The sequence below is a fragment of the Vulpes lagopus genome, chromosome 4 (genome assembly GCF_018345385.1).
Source record: "Vulpes lagopus strain Blue_001 chromosome 4, ASM1834538v1, whole genome shotgun sequence".
Taxonomy (NCBI): domain Eukaryota; kingdom Metazoa; phylum Chordata; class Mammalia; order Carnivora; family Canidae; genus Vulpes; species Vulpes lagopus.
In genome coordinates this window covers 117,685,592-117,705,798 of record NC_054827.1, presented here as the reverse complement: position 1 = coordinate 117,705,798, position 20,207 = coordinate 117,685,592, and the positions used below count along the sequence as shown (strand labels likewise).

The 20,207-nt window shown below is 46.8% G+C and overlaps 1 protein-coding gene across 4 annotated transcripts in view; it reads right to left on the bottom strand.

Annotated features, from left to right (window-relative positions):
* Positions 1-12,217, bottom strand: part of MTHFS (methenyltetrahydrofolate synthetase) — a 31,259-nt gene extending 19,042 nt beyond the window's left edge. Inside the window, exons 1-2 of one of the 4 annotated variants that reach the window (XM_041753248.1) lie at positions 11,968-12,217; positions 8,154-8,415 (exon numbers count right to left, since the gene is read on the bottom strand). In XM_041753248.1, the coding sequence (XP_041609182.1) occupies positions 8,154-8,415; positions 11,968-12,087 (382 nt within the window). In that variant the 5' untranslated portion in view covers positions 12,088-12,217. Of the gene's footprint in view, positions 1-8,153; positions 8,416-11,162; positions 11,225-11,466; positions 11,740-11,967 lie in introns of those variants that run through there. The other 3 variants (XM_041753250.1, XM_041753249.1, XM_041753251.1) reach the window with 3 other exon arrangements.
* Between the last annotated feature and the right edge of the window lie 7,990 nt (positions 12,218-20,207).

Genomic DNA, 20,207 nt, shown 5'->3' with positions numbered 1-20,207 from the left:
GGCAGTGCACCTGTAGCTAGCAGCATGGTCTGTCAGCTGGGACAGTTGCCAGCATTATTCTCATAATGATGATAGTTAATAATAAGGAGAGTGGGAGTAAACTTTCGGGGTGACAGACAGATTTACAGCATATGGTTTTTGAAGCCACGCTTATGTTGTATTTACAGTAAGTGCATACAGGTACCACTTATCTGATATTGACAGCACCATATGTGGAGCCATTCAGCAGCCAAGTCACTATATTTGGGAGGAGAAGCATTTCAGCTTAGCCTTAAAAATGGACAATTAAGATCCCAAAGGGCTGACAGAAACCAGGGGCGCATCAGGATGACAGCAAAGAGACCTCAAAATGAGGAAGCACAGTGACACACACACCTCTGTCCTCTTTCTACTATCCCACTACAGAAGGTGGACTTCTGTTTCAGGCACAAGAGGAATACAGTCGAGATGAGAGCTTGGGTCCCTGTGTCCGCAGAAGGGCAGCCTGGCACATATGGTCATGACAGGCAAAGGGGAGATTTCATTTCATGTACCTCTTACTCTTGTATCTCAAGGGAGAAATTCTCTAAGCCCTTTTTCAAGAAAGAACACATCATAACGTATCATGAAGGAACATAATGTTATTACCTTCTGAGACATTCTTATGAAGAATATAGACAGGCTGCATTCGCTGCAGACGGCACTCACAGAAACAGACAGTGTTGGCTCCTGCCCGCAGGACAGGTGACCCAGAGGGAGGTGACGGAGTACCTGGGTGTGTGCCTGCAACTGTCCATTAACCCCTGGGGGCGGCAGACGGACAGACGAGGAAAGCACCTGGGCAAGATAAGGTGCTGTCTGCATGCACATGAACCCACAGTGGCACCTGTTTGCACGCAGGCTTCCCTTGAAGGATCGCAAGGCTAAACTAAAAACAATTTCCTTTTTCCTAATTCAAATCCCTATGAAAAAGTCTGCATCTACTCTGAGCTGAACGTCTACAGAAACAGCCATAAGCCTGATAAACACTCTAATGTTTTGATTAAAGGCCAGAAAATAAAAACTGAATAAGAGAAAGAGTTTGAGCCCCTGAAGATATGGGATGAGGAGCTGCAAGTGGGCCAGTCGTGGAAGTGACGCCGAGGCGGGGGCCAGGATGCCAGATGCATCATCACAAGAGCGTAGAGTGCTAAACCCAATCATGTGTCAAGGCAAGAACAGGCCATGACCTCTATAAAATGATCTTTTAATCTGAACGGGCTGGGAGTTAACAAGGGAACAGCACTACTCTGTGAACTGATGCTGTGAAGTTGTCCTGCAAAAGATAAAGCAGACAGTCCTGGGACAGAACCCAGAAGCCTACAGAGAACACACCTGTCACTCAAACAAATGCCCTGGAGGTTCTTCCTGTGTGTTTACCTGAAAATACAGTGACTGGAAAAAAGTGTCTGGGGCACTTGGGTGGCTCAGTGGTTGAGCGTCTGCCTTTTCTTTTTTTAATTTTTATTTATTTATGATAGTCATACAGAGAGAGAGAGAGAGAGGCAGAGACACAAACAGAGGGAGAAGCAGGCTCCATGCACCGGGAGCCCGACGTGGGATTCAATCCCGGGTCTCCAGGATCGCGCCCTGGGCCAAAGGCAGGCGCTAAACCGCTGCGCCACCCAGGGATCCGAGCGTCTGCCTTTGACTCAGGGTGTGATCCTGGGGTCCTGGGATCAAGTCCCACATTGGGCTTCCCACAGGGAGCCTGCTTCTCCCTCTGCCTGTCTCTCTCATGAGTAAACAAAATCTTTCAGAAAAAAAAAAAAGGCATCTGAACTTGAAGACCAGTGTGCTTTCAGATACAGTGACTGAGCACAGGTTCCTCCCTGGGAAAGCAGGACAGTGTGCCCAGGAACCCAGTCCCCAGGGTGCCCACTCCATGAAGGTCGCTCATGCAGAATGTAGCCAAAGCAAAGAAAGCTCGCCTGTTGGTCCAGCATCTTCAAGAGTGAGGCACTGGGAAGAGAACTGGCCCTCCCACAGGAACTGGAGGAGAAGCAGGAGAACAGATGACCAACCTCATCAACTGCCCATGTGCCCTCAGGCAGTCCCGGCCACCTATGTGAACACCATGAAGATGCATGAAGACTGTGGGGCTTCCTCCCTATCCTGCGGAGCCGACCTCTGGGGGCAGCTCTTAGCTGCCCACACACAGGTCACCCCAAACCCCCACACCACCACAGGGGATGCCCTCCCAACTACAGCTGCTTGATGTTTAGTCCTGACAACTTATTGTGAAAGTCCATGTAAAATGAGTGAAGGGGATTTCCGTGAAAAAGAAGAGACACATTAAAGGTCTAGAAACACCACTTCTAGTAAGAGCATGAGCTGTTGCCATACATCCCACCAAAACATCAAACCACGAAAGATGTTAGAACTACTTATTTCTTGGCTTAGGAAAATTAAACACACAAAAAAATTCACATTGTGCCAGTTGCCTCCAGAGACTCGTGTTGGGAGTCCTCACAGTGCTGCTGGATAATCCCAGATGCCATTCCAGGGTTCACTTGGCCCTGTGATCTGAGAGACACAATCCAGTTCTGAATTATAACGTGGACACGGGTTTCCAGAGCACAAGCCACACACCCCACTCACCTGGCCCAGCAACAGTCCATCCACGGCTCCTCTCTCCCCCTCGCCGACGCAGAGAACACTGAGAGCCTGGTGCGTGCAGACTCCCTGGTACACCTGCCAGGTACCACCATCTTTTACATAAGCCGAGACCCACAGACCCGAGGTCAGCGCGCAGACTCAGCGCCTGACCAGGTGCAGCACCAAGAGCAGACAGGTGGCTGTCACACTCCACGTCGACCTTAGCTCTGCAGCATCCCCAAACCAGCACCAGGACAAGACCAGTTCCAAGGTCCCTGCAGCCCAAGACTGATGTGAACCCCTTACTCACAAACACAAAATAACAACTCCTAGTGTCTTATACAACAGCTATTTCTGACAACTTGTCTAAGTGCCCCTGTGTATGTCTTCTAATTATTTTTAAAACCTCACTTTCCTTGAAGGGATATAAAACACTGCTCATCTGTTAATTTACATAAGTGTTCTCGAGATTCATGATAATCTCAGTGCTGGCCCCACCTCTACAAACTTCAACTCAAGTCTACAATGAGCACCACATGATGCCTTCGGAGCACGGGGAATCAGGAGGGCTGGTCTTCCAGAATCCCAGTCTCTGGCGTGTATTCTTTCCACCAAGCAACTCACTGACACCGGCCAACATCCTACAGTTAAATCAATTCTGACACTGCCCACCTGGAGACAGCATCAGATTCCACAGGGGAAGGACTCGGTCCCCCAAGACTGTCCCCTCTCAGACACCAATCACAAGTCCTAGTGGTCATCTGTGCCTCTGACCCATGGCCCCTCCCTGGGCCTGTGAGTTGCTCACCAACCTTAGAGAGACATTTCCCTCACTAGAGTACTGGATGATCATGAAAGTGGTCACTCGGGAATATCCAGATGGAAGGGGCACAGAGGGCAGGTGTGGGGAGGGGGCGGAGCTTCTGTGACCAGTGCCAGGTGTTCCCCAAGCAGGGAGCTAACCGGTCCTTATCAGATCATGCTGGAGGCTTCACTGCATAGACAGAATGGATTACATCACTGACCACTGGCATCCCTAAACTGGGAATCCCAAACCTTGTTGACACAACTCGCTCCCCCCACTAACAGCCCCCACCCTTCGGTGCCTTCCGACTGTCATCTCATTGACACAAACCCGGGTGGCATTGAAAGATATTTTTATTAAAATCGAGATATGTTTATCACTCTTATCACTAAGGAAATTACAGGGGTTTTAGAAGCCTCCGTGCCAGAAACCAGAGCCAAAGACCAAATAGGTATATTTCTTATTATAAGTCACAATGTCATAGGATCTATCAGCAATAAGAGGCACCTAGGTGGCTTGGTCACTTTAAGCATCTGACTCTTGATTTTGGCTCAGGTCTTGATCTTGAGGTTGTGGGATCGAGACCCATGTTGGGCTCCATGCTCAGCAGGAAGTCTGCTTCTCCTTCTCCCTCTGCCCCTCCCCGTTTGCATGCGTACACGTATGCACACTCTCTCTCTCAAATAAATAAATAAATCTTTACAAAAAAGTCTAACAGCAATAAAAAAAAATGTATCCCCAAGGAGAAATAATACAAGGTATATGTTAGATGCCAGGTGAGTGGGCATTAGAGCAGGAGAGGAGTGAGGTTTTGGGTGCAGCCAAGGAAGGTTTAGAAAAGGCAGCTGAAAAAAAAAAAAGAAAAAGAAAAAGAAAAGGCAGCTGAGCTCACAAATGGCCAACTGCCACACATTGAGCCCCAACTACACAAGGGAGCACGCCAGGCACTTCACACACATTCCACTCCATCCTCTCAACACAGGCACTGCCATTATCTGCAATTTTCACATGAAAGAAATTCGTACTTTAAGATGTTACATAACTTGTCCAAACAGTAAAGCCTAGATTCAAACTCAGGTCGGCCTGAGTCAAAGGCAACACTCTCAAGCAATGGACTAACAGACACTTCCATGAACAGACACATGAGACACCCCAGCCCGGAGAGACAGTGGGCACAGGGTCACCGTGGGGCACACAGCACACTCTCGGGAGACAGGTCAACAGCAGTACACAATACAGCCAAAGTAGCCAGACAGGTGCCCACACGGAGCAGGCCACCACCATGGTCCCGTGTCAGCTTCCCCATCGCACTACAAGGTAGCCGTGACATCCATCTCCAGGGTCTCAAGACGTCTGAGGTTCCAAGGCTACATGCGACCTTTCCAGCCATACCGGTAGAAAGGAGCAAAATTAGAACTCAGGCCCAGGCCTATGTGATTCCCATCTGTATTCTGGGCTCCAGACACAGTAGTCCAGCTGATCACTATGGCTGAAGAAGAAGGACAGCACCAGAGAGAAGTGAGAGTCTACAGGGAAGGACAGGAGGATTAGAGAGTGACCTCCATACGTAAACTGTATTCAGTGTCCCTCCTGCTGGCAAAAATCACCTAGTGGGAGCTGGGGTCTGCCCAGGAAGAGGCCCAAACAGGGTGGCGGACCTGCCACAAAACGAATTTCAGGAAAGTTATTATGTCCAAGAAACCGATCTGGAGATTATTCCAATGGAACTAATCTGAAGAATCAAAACTGTAGACAAAAGATTCCCCATAACTGGGATTAGAGGCAGGTGATAAAAACGTTATAAGGAAAAATCTGGCGATATCTGAAAACTGGATGGGTGGTGGAAACACATGATATGTAATATGTGATATGTGAAATTATATGATAATCACAGTCTTGCAAACTGTCTACCCATAGGAAGGGGAAAGACACAGAGAATGAGAAGGGTGAAGCCAGACATGCTGAAATATGGGGTCAGTGGGACATTGAAATGGCAGCAAAGCACTGAACGGGACAGCACAGAGCAGAGAGCCCTGTGACTGGCCAGCACAAATCCATGTCGGCAGGGACCACAGGTCATCAGCTTCGCGGCGACGGGGACCAGGCCTGCTCCCCGCCCTGCCCCCATCACACCCCACGCCGACGGGGTGCTCCATAAATATTTTCTGGATGAAGTCTTATGATCCAATCTCAATGTATTCAGCTTATCCTCAAGGATATCATGACTCTGTCAAATACCTTGATGAATTTCACACCCACCCTCATTATTTTCTTTCTGAGGCCATGCAATCCTATTAAAGAAACAAATGAGGTCAATTTAATGGGAATTACTTTGAGTGAACCAACCGTCACCCTCCCAGAAGCAGCGATCACAAGCAACCGAGAAGGACGTGACACTTGTTATGGACAACATCCCATTCAATTACTTTAAAATGTTCTGGCTGAGGACGAGACAGCCTTCATTAGGATCATTCATTCAAGTTATGTCTCAGGTGCCCACACAAAGGTATGAGTTCCCAGAGAGCCTCCAGGAAGAAACAAAACAGCCCTGACACAGTGATACGAGCAAATAGTTTCCTATATTTTGTGGAATTTCAGAAAAGGGGAGCCTGGGGGGCTCTGGTGGTTGAGTGTCTGACTCCTGGTTTTTGGCTCAGGTCATGATCTCAGGGTGGTGGGATCAAGCCTCATGTAGGTTTCCCTGCTCAGCAGGGAGCCTGCTTCTCCCTCTCCCTCTCCCTCTGTCCCTCCCCTCTGCTTGTGCGCTCTCTCCCCACCACACACAAAAAAAGAATAGTTACTATTTACCAAATAGCTTCTAGAGACAAATCCTGTGATAAAACCATCCTCATTTACTTGGACAGAGCTTATCGTAACTAGGAAGCACAACTAGATTAAGGGGAAAGATCGTGTCTCTTCCTCACTCTTCCCACTGCTGTCCTCAAATACAAGTAGAACAAAGGCATAAATGGACACGCTTTAGCTGAACCTAAGGAATACACTCCACAGTGGGCCGAGCTGGTACAAAGACCACAGGCTGTGTCCCTGAAGAACTGGTGACAGGAATTTCCGCAGGACATTCCAAGGTGATGCAAGCATTGGAGGAGCAGCTCTCAGGCTCAGACAGAACTGGATGGTCCTGGGTCCCAGCCCTAGGCCTGCAAGTCTGGAGAAGCAGCTACATTAAGTCTGAACAAGGCCTCAGTCTCAATTAACAAGCCTGGGTGACTCCCCAAAATGTGTCACACCCCTTCCTGTCTCACTGTCTTCAAACGCTTGCAATCTCTGCCCCTGAAGACATGCCATGGTCCAACAATATTGGACGTTCCTCCAGTCCAATACTGGCGTTCCTCCAGTCTACCAAATGTGGGACAGGAGGGAGGTAGATCTGTGTATACCTTTGCCTAACTTCTAGCAGAGTGCAGGACTGGATCATAGAGGGGAAACAAAGGTCACAAAGCAGATGACAACCCCCCCTCACTATGAGCCCCATGACCTTATCCTCTCCTGCCCCATTATGTCAATTTTGTAGGCTACAGAGTTAGCTTGGAAGGAAGCAGAAACTGAGAGATGACCGCACAAAGCTGCTCTGCGGTTCCTTGCCACTACTTAAGTCTTAGTCAAACATACATCTTTAAGGCAGGTCTGAGTCATCATTTGACAAAATAGTGCTCCTGGCTTGTTTTGCTTTCAGCAATTTGACTGCTCATTAACAATTAAACTCCCCAGTGGCTGCTGTCCAGGGAAGAGTGTGTGCAAAGGTCCAGTGGTAAAGGAAGCAAAGCAGAGCTGGGAAACACACTCAGAGCAGCTGGAACTCAGGTTACACAGTGGGGGAGTGGAAATACCTGAAAACAGACACGCAGAACCAAGTCAGGAAAAGCCTTGTAAGGAGTGTTCACATCTCCCCACCCCCGCAGGGCAACAGGAGGCCCCAGAGACACTTGAAACGGGAAAGAAACCATCAGATGGGTGTTTTGGAAATCTCATTTCATGTACTGCGTGGAGAATGGACCGACAAGCAGGAGAGGATGCAAGATGTAGTGAAGAAGAGCAGTGAGGAGCAGCGAGGAGGCCATCAGGACCACCCTGGTGGCTCAGGCTACAGTCCCTGCAGTGGACACACTCAGTACCCATTCAGCTGTAAAATCAGAAGGACTTGGCAATGGGCCACACAAGGGGTGTGAGAGAGAGGGGGCAGGGAGTCGAGGAGGACCCTGACATTCCTGGCACTGTCTGCTGCATGGCTGCCGGTCCCACATGCCAGGAGGGACCCACAGCAGGAGGGACTGAGGGCAACAGAATTCAGCCTGGAGCAGGTGATGCCCACAGGACATCCAGGAGATGTCCAGAAGCCATCAGCTGATCTGGAGGCAGGAAAGCTTAATAGCAATAATAACGTACTCATTAATATACAGAGCACAAGGGAAATCAAGGGAAATGATAAAATTACTCAGGGAAAATGTCTAATTAGACCGACAGGTAAGGGCCTGAGTTTGCACAAAGATGACCACATCTCAATACCTCACTCTCACAGCTTACCAAGGGCTGCTCATCCTAAGCAGGGTAATAGGGGTACTTGGAATGGAAGCCCCATACAGTTCATCCCCTTAAGAAAGTGACCTCCACAATCTGAACGTAACCGGTGGGTCAGGGGCCTGACAACCTGTTACCATCGGGTCATTGTCTGATGGCACCCAAGGGGATCTGTTCTAACACCATCAGCGCTCACCTGTGGACAAAGCTTCCTCCCGAATCTCATCCTCTCCAGGCTGGTGGATGTTCCAGGACGTTTTGGGAAGTGAGGAGATTTCCTCGGGTGACGCCAGCTTCACCATGTCCATGTGATTGCTCCTGAACTGGTAGCGTGGGATAAAGCAGGTCTTGCCTTGCTGGAAGATGTCCCTTATGATCTCTTCTGTCTCGATCTCGTCGTGCATGCTCAGAAAGATGGAGATCCTCTTGGACTTTTGATACTGACTATGGGCAATCACCTGCATGGGAAATGACGGCAGTCACGTGGCTGCCCCCAGGTTATGCTCTTAAACACCAGTGGCTCCCCCCCTTCACTGTTGTCACACTTTCTCCCTGGTCTCTCAGCCTCCTGGGGCTTCTTAGATGCTTCAAACACAAAACAACAGACAGCAGAGTGCCAGGGGGCCAGGCAGGGATGCATCCTGAAGCCAGGGCTTGGTTCCAAACCCGGCATCTACCTCCCTGACCCCCTGCCATCTTGGTCTCACATACCTGCTCCAGCAGGTGGGAAAACCCATGAGAACCCCAGGCCTGCCCCCCAGCTGCAGCCCATCCCAGCCGCCCTCATCTGTCGTCTCCCCTTCCTTTTCTGTTCTTCTGAGCTAAAAAGACAAAGATGCTGCAACACTGGCTCATAACCAGGACTAGCAGAAAGAAACAGGTACAGAAAGTCAAGGTATCCCTCACAGGAAGGAGCGCATAGAAATTCGGTGGATAGAGGATGCAGGACAGGTGCCAAGGAGGTTAACTCCATCTCCCTGGGAACTCAGAACACTGGTAGGAGGTCTGACATAATGCAAAACAAAGAAAAATGCGACACTCAAACCCTGGGCAGACCAGGAGCTTCTGGCACCCAAGTATCTGCTGAGAAAGTAAAGTGTCTGCCATGTTCTCTTTAAAGAGAATATAAAACAACCAGAGCTGAACAAACAGCAACAGACATCGGCTAAAATTCAGCGTAAGGCTGTGCGCACACATTTATCTTTCTGGCTTCCTAAAATCTCATTTATGGGACAGTAATGAAGCACAAAAAAGGAAAACCATTAGAGTGCAGGGAACGAGAAACTTGAAGAATTTCTGCGAGACGGAGAGAAGACAGGGCTGTACTTCCAGACAAACTGCAGCACAGGCAGCCCTCAGCAGACGTGGCTGTAGCCCATTCCTCCCAATGTGCCTGCAAAGGGCAAGGAGATCCCCAGGAGTTGTCACACCTACATTCACAAACAGTCCCCACAATAAAGTTTCAGCAAACATTTCAGAAAGCCAAAACATAAAAGAGAAGGACTAAAGGGGTGAGAGGGATGATCCAGGAGGAAATGGAGATAATTCAAAGAACAGGGAATTCTGAAATTCTCATTACTTTTCTCAGACAAGTTCAAGAAGATAGTTGCATCAAATAAAATAACAACAGACTGCTATGGAAAGAAAGCAATCAGAGAACTAAGAAGTAACACTTGAAAATTAAAATTAAGAATACCAAAATTTAAAAATTCAGGAGAAAGTCTTAAAATAGGAGAAATAAACAAAGAAATGGAGAAAGTAAAAAAAAAAAAAAATCTTATGAAATACAGAAAGGCAATACAGGATTTTCCCTAGTTGACTTCCAGGAAATGCAGAAAGGGACAAAGAAAAAAGAAATAACCAAAGATAAAACAAATAAAAATAACACTCTTCAAGCTGAAGGGAGGTTATGGGTGCTGAGCAGAACAAGGAAAAATATTTTGAAACTTAAAATTCAAACTATCAATCAAATATGAGAATACAGATATTTTCTAAGGTATATAGTCTTAAAAAGTTTTCCCCTATAGACATTTCTAAAAAAAAAAAAAAAAAAATTAAAAAAACCCACAAAAATAATTACTTGAGAAAATACTCTAATAAGATGGAAAGAGGGATCCCTGGGTGGCGCAGCGGTTTGGCGCCTGCCTTTGGCCCAGGGCCCGATCCTGGAGACCCGGGATCGAATCCCACATTGGGCTCTCGGTGCATGGAGCCTGCTTCTCCCTCTGCCTGTGTCTCTGCCTCTCTCTCTCTGTGACTATCATAAGTAAATAAAAAAAAAAAAAAAAAAAAAGATTTAAGATGGAAAGAAAGAAATCTAACCTAGAAGACACTGGGTTTGAGCAGCAGCCCCAGCTTAGAAGCAGGGTGGGAGGGAACCCAGGCAGTGGTTGTGCCCCGGGCTGGGGCAGAGGGAAAAGGGGCTAGAGTGCTCTCAAGAAGAAAACGGGTTTATTTTAATAGACAAAATGAAGAAGAATCTACTGAGAAGATAAAGTCTTGTTCTGCCAAAAAGGAAAAATAAAGGCAATCAGAAACTCCTTGAAAAAAATAGAGGTAGGTGAGAAATGCAGAATTCGAATTAAGAACAGATTAAATCACGTTCAAAGTTCACTGTATAAAGTATGAATTGTGAAACACCGGGTTGTGAAACATTTCTTCGATGTATTTGCAGGAGGTAAATTGTACTTATTACTGAGGGTCATGGGTCTGTTTTTCAACTTTTCTCTCTCATCTGCCGCCAGCTCTGAGTTGCCATCGTGTTCTGTCACTGGTTCTGTCTATAATTCCGACCTGGAATTTATGAAATCTGATCTTCTATAGGTGGACAAACTGACTTCATCTTGGTTTTCCCTGGGCAATTCCAAAATCTGCTCCGACTTCTATGGGCCTCCTGCCTATTGACATTAAATCACCAGCTCTGAATTCTGAAATCACACAGGACTCCCCTCCTTTCCCCTGTTCTCTGAGCTTTATCCAACCAGTTGGCAGGTCTTGCTGATTTTCGCCGCACCGACTCCTACTTTCCAAAATGCTTTTCCTAAAAGATACATCAAAAACACATGTAGGGGCACCTGACTGGCTCAGTCAGTGAAGCATGCAACTCTTGATCTCGGGGTTGTGAACAAGCCGCACCTTGTGTGTAGAGATTACTTTTAAAAAAATCTGTAGGGGCACCTGGGTGGCTCAGTGGTTGAGCATCTACCTTTGACTCAGGTTATGATCCCCCCGGGGTCCTGAGTCCCGAATCGGGCTCCCTGCAGGGAGCCTCTCTCTTTCTCTCTCACGAGTAAATAAATATTTTTTTAATCTGTAAAAAAAAAAAAAACCAATGTGAAGCACTGAATGCATCCATCTACACACCTGTTTAAACCCTCACAGTAGGCCTACAAGGATGACGTGATCCTTTTAATGGATAAGGAATCAGACACTGGGAAAGATTAGGAGCCCGGGCCACCACCACACCCCGCTAAAATGCAGATCTGTGTGGCTCCACAGGCCCTGCTCACCGCTGTCCTTCCACCTCTCGCCAGGACACGCTGCAGGGGCTCACCCAGGCCATCCCGCCTCCACCGGACAAATCCCGTCTTCAACTACAAACTGCATCTCGAACATCTTCCACTGGTGGTTTCTGGAGCTTTGGTGTTCATCGTACACCTGAGGGCACTGCGATTCTCTATTCTCAGGCCCATTTCCTCCTGCAGACTCTACTTCAGAGCAACCGCCAAATCTGTCTGAGGGACGTGCGCGCCCCCGGGGACCCCGACAGAGGGACGTGCGCGCCCCCGGGGGGCCCGACGGAGGGACGTGCGCGCCCCCTGGAGCCCCGACGGAGGGACGTGCGCGCCCCCGGGAGGCCCGACGGAGGGACGTGCGCGCCCCCGGGGCTGCCCACGGAAGGACGTGCGCGCGCCCGCGAACGCCGTACGCGCCCGGGAGCTGCGCCTGCGCAGTCTGCCAGCCTAGAGTCGCCAGCCGTCCCCGAGCGCGGGGTCCCCTCGGTGTCGCACCTTCTGGGTCAAGAGGCGGGACTGGCGCAGCCGCTCCTCGGCACTCATCGCCCGCAGACGCTGCTTCAGCTCTGCCCTCAGGCTCCGCTTGGCGCTGCTCACTGCCGCCACCGCCGCCATCCCTCGGGTGCCCGTGTCCGTCCCGCTTCCGGCTCGCGGCCGCCCCGCCCCCAGCACGCCTCCTGCGGGACCGCGTTGCGGGCGTCGCGGGGAGGGTCCGCGGTCGGGGCGGGGACTGGGGGGGAGTCGGAGGGAGACGGGGGTGGGGGGAGGGTGGGGAGGCGGCGCCCCAGGGGCGGAGCAGCTGGCCACGGGGGAGGGGGAAGGGCCCGAGGTAGGGGCGGGCCCTGGGGGACGGGGCTCCAGGGGGAGGGCCCGGGGGGGGGCAAGGGTCCCGCGGGGAGGCCCCGGGGGCAGGTGCGGGGTAGGGAGGGTCCAGCCTGGGTGCCGGCCCAAGGGGCGTTTCCTCCCCTTCCGGGCCGGGACCTAGTGACGCCTGCCCCGCTCCGAGCGGCTGTGGCCGGCCCGGCCTCGGGGAGTGGGGGGCCAGGGCCGTGGCCTGGGCCTGGGCCTGGGCCTGGGCCTGGGCCTGCGCGAGCCCACCGCAGGCCGACGCAGACCTACTGGCCAAAGGGGAAATGATGTGGGGTTTTGGCAATAACGCTTCCCCCACTCTTCTCTTCCGTGGGTAGGACGGAGCTGGCGTATTACCAAGGGGCCGACAGAGCTTTCCTGTTCACCTGCAGAGAACCCGGGACTCAGGCCACCAGTTCGGGGCCCACAGTGTGCTCGCCGTGCAGTGCGGGCAACGCGCGCCTCCTGTGCAAGCTCTGCCTCCAGGGGCACCGGGGTGGACGCTCCGGGCTTCCCGTGCTTGCCGGAGCTTACCTGGACCAGGAGGAGGGAAAACCATAGTTCCAAGGAGTAACTCCATGTGGAGAAAGGCTCTTAAACTCAGTTTACATCAGTGACAGAAAGGTGAGAGGGCTCATTATTTCACAGGTAATGAGCTGCAAAACAATTAGAAGGAGAAAATTTCGTAAGTTTAACGTCAATTTTACCGAAGTTCCCATTGGAAAACAAGCATTTAAGAATAGAGAAACACTGAAAATGAGAGCCCCCCACCCCCACCCCGGGAACTGGCCCTTCCAAACCTTGAAACAAACTATCAAGCCTCTAGTATTAGAACACCATGGGGATCCCTGGGTGGCGCAGCGATTTGGCGCCTGCCTTTGGCCCAGGGCGTGATCCTGGAGTCTCAGGATCGAATCCCACATCGGGTTCCCTGCATGGAGCCTGCTGCTCCCTCTGCCTGTGTCTCTGCCTCTCTCTCTCTCTCTCTCTCTCTCTCTGTGACTATCATAAATAATAAATTTAAAAAAAAAAAAAGAACACCATGGCACTGCCACTTGAACACACAGTACAACATTAAATAGCACAGAAAGCACAGAAATAGAGTAGAAGCCTTATGGAAATTTAGTATACGACAGAGATGATATTTCAAATCACTGGGGCCAGCATCATCTTTTAATAAATGGTCCAAGGAGAGCTGGACAGGCCATTTTTTTTTAAATAAAATGTCCATATCTAACACCATAAATAAAAAACTCCAAATGGATTAAGGATCTAGTGTAAAAGCAGAGACTAGGCAGTAGTGGGAGAGACAGCAGTTCCCCTTTAACCGCAGTATAAGGCAAGGTGGTAAGAAAAAAGCTTGATATATTGGACTACATGAAAGCTTTTTGTAATTTTTGCATAGTATAAAAAGCCATATGCATAAGTAACAACAACTGACAAACTGAGACAAGATACTTGCAACATAAACCACAAACAAAGAAACTATTAAAAATTGGGTTATGGGGTTACAGGCATCCAGACTGGAAAGAAAGAAGTAAAACTATCTCTTCAGATGACATGATCTTACATGTAGGACATCCTGGGGAAATCCATAAAAAATTTTAAAAATATAAAAATTCCAGAATTAATAAGCTGGGACTCAACAAAGTTGCAGGATACAAGACCAGTATACAAATATACCTCTTCCAGCCCAGCACTCTACATATGGAACATATTTCTGGTTCTGGTTCTACAGCAGTTCTTGGCCTTTGGATTCAAATTGGGACCATGGCTCTGAAGATTTTGCTGACCTCCATAATCACATGAGCCAGCTCTTTACATAAGTCTTGTTATCAACAGACACCTCCTATTGACTCTGTTGTGCAACATATACACATATACAACATGTATATGTGTATACAACATATACAGCTGACCCTCAGACAACATGGGGAGTAGAGGCATTGACCCACACACAGCTCTCCAAAAATTTAACTAATAGCCTACCATTAACAGAAGCTTTACAGATAACACACACAGTTGGCTACTAATAGGCTACTAATAGCCTACCATTAACAGAAGCTTTACAGATAACACACACAGTTGATGAACATCTATTTTGTATATGTGTTATAGACTTTTTTTAAGACTTTATTCATGAGAGAGAGAGAGGCAGAGACATAGGCAGAGGGAGAGGCAGGATCCCTGCAGGAGCCCAATGTAGAACTCAGTCCCAGGACCCTGGGATCACGACCTGAGCCAAAGGCAGATGCTCAACTACTGAACCACCCAGGCGTTAGTATAGACTATATTCTTCCAATAAAGTAAGCTAGAGAAAAAAAAAAGGATGTTAGTAAACTCATAAGAGCAAATACAGTACCAGACTCCTTATTAAAAAAAAAAAAAAGAAAAGAAAAAGATCTGGGGCAGCCTGGGTGGCTCAGCGGTTTAGTGCCACCTTTGGCCCAGGGCCTGATCCTGGAGACCCAGGGTCAAGTCCCATGTCAGGCTCCCTGCATGGAGCCTGCTTCTCCCTCTGCCTGTGTCTCTGCCTCTTTCTCTGTGTGTCTCTCATGAATAAATAAATAAAATCTTTTAAAAAAAAAAGTCTTCTTTAAAAAATAAAAAAATAGACCTGTGTAAGCAGACCCACACAGTTCATGACTGGTATTTCATTTTGTATATATATTTGTGATATATATCAGGAAATATATATTATTTTTTTTTTATATTTATGATAGTCACACAGAGGGAGAGAGAGAGAGAGGCAGAGACACAGGCAGAGCGAGAAGCAGGCTCCATGCACCAGGAGCCCGACGTGGGATTCGATCCCGGGTCTCCAGGATCGCGCCCTGGGCCAAAGGCAGGCGCTAAACCGCTGCGCCACCCAGGGATCCCAGAAAATATATATTATAAATGAGATTTACATGTATATCTGATATGTGTATGTTATTGAGTATATATGATAGTAGGTACATATAATATATAAGGTATATGTAATAAGCCTATACATATGGATCTCCTGTTGATTCACTTTCTCTAGAGAACCCTAACACAGATTTTTATAATAAAGTAAATAGTCTCAAATTTAAAAAATAATTTCATTTGCAGTAGCATCCAAAAAAGTACTTAATAAATTTAACAAGTGTTAGAGTTCCAAAAACTACACGGCATTGTTGAAAGAAAGAAGATCTGTATAAGGTAAAGGATGTCCCATGTTCATGGATTGGAGGACTTGATATTGTTAAGATAGCACTACTCCCTGAACTGATTCTGTAGAGTCAACATAATACCTATCAAATTTGGCTTTTTTGCAAAAATCAATAAACTGATCCTAAAATTCTCATGGAAATGCAAGGAATGCAGAATAACCAAAACAGTTGATAAAAGAGAACAAAGTTGGAAAACTCACACTACCAAACCTAACAAGTTACTACAGAGCTGCAATAAGACAGTGTGGTCCTGGCATAAGGATAAAAATATGGGTACTTGGCATAGAATTGAGAGCTCAGAAATGAGCCTTCACAATCATGGTCAATTGATTTTCCTGAAAAAAAAGTGCCAACATGATTCTATAGGGAAAGAACAGTCTTTTCTAACAAACAGTCCTGGGATATGCAAACAAGGAAGTTGGACCCTTAACTAACACCATATTCAAAATGTAACTCAAAATAGATCAAAGGGCTAAACACAAGTGCTGAAACAAAACTCTAAGAAGAAAGCAGGCATAAATCCTTATTACCTTGGATCAGGCAATGATTTCTTAGCTGTACACCAAACACACAAGTAACAAAAGTAAGTTGGATTTTATCAAAATTTAAAACATTATGCTTCTCCCTCCACCTGTGTCTCTGCCTCTCTCTCTCTCCCTGTCTCTCATGAATAAATAAAATCTTAAAAAAAATAAAAGAATTAAAAACATTAGTACATTAAAGGGCACCATCAAGAAAATGAAAAGACAAGCTATAGAATGGGAGGAATATCAACAAATCATATGTCTTCATCAGATATTTATTTATCTGGAATTGAATCCAGGATATATAAAGAACTCTAACAACTCAGAAATAAAAAAGGATAATCTAATTTTAAATGGCAGAAGACTTAAATATAGACATGTCTTCACATAAGATACACAAATGGCTAATAACCACATGAAGAGATTTCAGCATCATTAGTCATTAGAGAAATGCAAACCAAAACCATGAAGGAATACCACTTCACACACACTAACGTGGCTATAATAAAAAATACAGGGACGCCTGGGTGGCTCAGCAGTTGAGCATCTGCCTTTGGCTCAGGGTGTGATACTGGGGTCCCAGGATGGAGTCCCAAATGATGCTCCCCACAGGGAGCCTGCTTCTCCCTCTGCTTATGTCTCTGCCTCTCCCTCTGTGCCTCTCATTAATAAATAAAATATTTTTTAAAATACAGGGGTATCTGGGGGTCTCAGTCAAAGCATCTGCCTTCAGCTCAGGTCATGATCCCAGGATCCTGGGATCAAGGCTCACATCAGGCTCCCTACTCAGCAAAGATCCTGCTTCTCCCTCTCTCCCTCTGTCCCTCCCCACCGCTCATTCTCTCTCTCTCTCTCTCTCAAATTAAGAAATAAAATCTTTAAAAAAATAAAATACAGAAGATGAGTTGGTGAGGGTGTGAAGAAATGAATTCTCATACTTGTGGGAATATGAGACGATACAGCACAGATAGGTCTCAGTGACAGGCCAGACATGAAGGCCACATATTGTAAGATCCCATTATTTGAAATATCCAGAACAGACAAATTCATAGAGACAGCAAGTAGATGAGTGGTTGCCTGGGGATGGAAGGAAGGGGCATAGAGTACAGGGTTTCTTTTTGGGGTAATGAAAACATTCTAAAGTTAGAAGTGATAGCTGCAAAACACTGTAAATGTACTAAAAACTACAAATTGATACATTTTGAAAACGTGAATTTATTGTCCACCACATCTCTATAAAATAAAGAACAGTAAAAAAGAAAATATACATGTATCTGCTCATTTCTTTTTAAAAAAATGCAATAAACGAAATGATCCTTGAGTCCTGTAGGGAATCTGTGAGGACAGGGTAGGAGAGTGGGAAGGGGGTAGCCATATGATGAGAGGAAAATGATGTTTCTTTGATGACACCTGTCTGAGTAGTTCTAACACTCAGAACCATGCAGACAACTGCATACACAGGTGCACAAGTACATATAGCCAGGGTGTGGAGGGAAGCCAGAACACAGCAAGCAGGGACACAACTACATGATTGACAATCACCATGAATGGTGGAGAAAAAAACTTAAGTTACTTTGGAAACCAGCATTTTGACTGTGTACTACTGTAATATTAAAGGCTGAAGTAACATTACACTAATATGATGCTCTAGTGAAGATATTTTTTAGTAGGGTTATAAATTAGTAATTGTGAAACTACTTTTATCTGTGTTCTAGAATTGAACACATAAGTGAATACACTGAGAATCCCAGCCTCTCCTTGTCAGGAAAGATTAGTTACAGATAAGGAAGGAGTACAGGTGGGAATGACCTCGCTGTGTTGGCTTGGAATTGGAAGTATTGATATGAATTTGTGATTTTAAATACATATACAAATGGATAGATACAGAAATAAGTAGAGGTATGTGTGTTAGATTACATACACTTAGGTTTCCTAGTTCTGTTCATCAGAGGATCTAGAAACAAGGATCCTCCATAGCAGTGATATCTGGCATCCAGATGTTGGTTTCCAAATGTCATTCTCCCACAGAAAAAAAAAAAAAAAAAAAAAAGGTTTCCAGAGTTGAGGCAGGAGCAAGATGGGCCTGGGAAATCCTGTGGTGCCACAAGTTAAGGAGGTGATCACAGTGGGAGGGAACATGGCAAAAGGGGCGCCAGGACCCAGACAAGTTCCTAGTGGCTGAAGCTGGGACAAATTGAGCAACAAAATAATAATTTTACTCTATAACCCATGAAATAAATATCAGTAAGTCCATAGTGATTGATAAATGAGTAATAATAAATAAATGACAAAAACAAGTAGGTATAACTCCTTATCCTATAATTCTAGTTAGTAAATGTGGAAGGAATGATGGAAATCGAGAATCACCATTAAGCAAACATTGCACTTATGATCAGTGCAGGCAAGGACCGTGGATGGACGCTAAAATCAGCGGGCAAAAGAATAAGGAACAAAAAGAATGTTTTTATGGTCTCAAAGTGTCTCCCCACAAGACAATAGGTCTTCACATGTGATAAGACACACATGCCCCCTAATATGATGCATGGAAACGGACACAAATTCGTTTGTGTGGTATTCCTTCCTGCCAGATAAATCAAGGATAGCATGAAAACCTCAATCATGAACAATACATCAAACCCAAATTGAGAGACCATCTACAAACACCTGACCAGCATTCTTCAGAATTCTCAAGGTCATGAAAGACAATGAGAGACCAAGAAACTCAGGAATTGGAGACTAAGGAGACACAACAGGACAGTTAAATACACTTCACTATCCTTGATGTTCAGAAGAAGGACATTAGAGGGAAAACTGGTGGATTTAGGGAAGGCTTGGACATTAGTTCACGGCGGAGTATCGACCTCAGTTTCTTCAGATATCTATCTGCACTATGATTATGTGAGATGCTGACGTTATTGGAAGTTAGATGAAGCATGTACGGAAAGTCTATTTTTGCAACTTTTTCTGTAAGATTAAAATTAGTTCAGAAGAAAAGGTAAAAAAACTGTTAAGTAAATAAAGTCTGTAGAAACATGAAATGGGAGAGATGATCCTGTGAGAAAACAGGAGTTTAAGTTGACCCAAGTGTACATGAATAAACATGGACTGACCACCTGTTACATCAGGCCCCTAACTCATCTCCCAGGGATCAAGCTCTCCTACAGCCTAGCCTGGTCCCAGCACTGCCAGACTCAGCATCCTCCCTCTATCACTGTCTCCCCAAAATTCCTCTAGTGAAAACCTGTCATTGGCGCAGCTCCTCTCTACTACCTGGGCTGCCCGGTTGCTTGCCACTCCCTAGCCCAGTGTGCTATGCTTCCGCGGACCCCTGGGCAGGCTGATTGCAGAGCCATCCTAATGTGCTTCCTAGGAAGGCACCATCTATATGACTGACTTGATTGATTGATTGATTGATTGATTGATTGAAAAAATCCTTTGATAAGGCACTTGGGTGATAGACCAAAAGCCAAAATGATAGAAAGATGGTCCCTAACCTCTTGTGCCTAAGATGGTCAGAGGAGTTTCAGTTACTTCCCAAAGGGGGAGGAGGGGGGATGGAGGCGGATGAGTCACATAGGAAGGCGGTGGCGGAGCTAACACATTCAGTTCCGTTGTGTTTGAGGGAAGAAAAAGGGGGAAATGTCCCTGGAAGCAACAGCCAGGAAGAGGAATTTTGGGAAATGTCCAGGAAGGGTTTTCTTGGTTGTATGCTCTTGGATGGCTGACGGAAACCCTCCCACCTGTCTCCCTGACAGACTATCCCGTGGTCCTTACTGCAGGGCTCTGTTAACATAGGACTGCTTAGGATGGGATGGGCGTGTGTGAGGGGAGCGTTGCCCTCTGAGCTGGAGCAATGCCATTGACAAGGGCTAGCATTGCTTGAGCTTGCTCTGCCACATGCCATGCTAAGTTCTCAACACAGAAATTGTGACATAGATATTATTATTGTGTTATCTTCACAGAACAGGAAACAGGCCTGGAGATTGCCCAAGTTCACGAATGTGGAAGGCTAGTACGTGAAAGAAATCAGGATCTCCAAAACCAAATCTCAACCGCCTGCTCTTGTGACCAGCAGTGTGCTCTCAGCCTGGGACCATGTGGGACAGATGCCTGTATCCTCGTGCTCAGCACTGGACCACATATGGCGTGGGTGCTGGGTGGATATCTG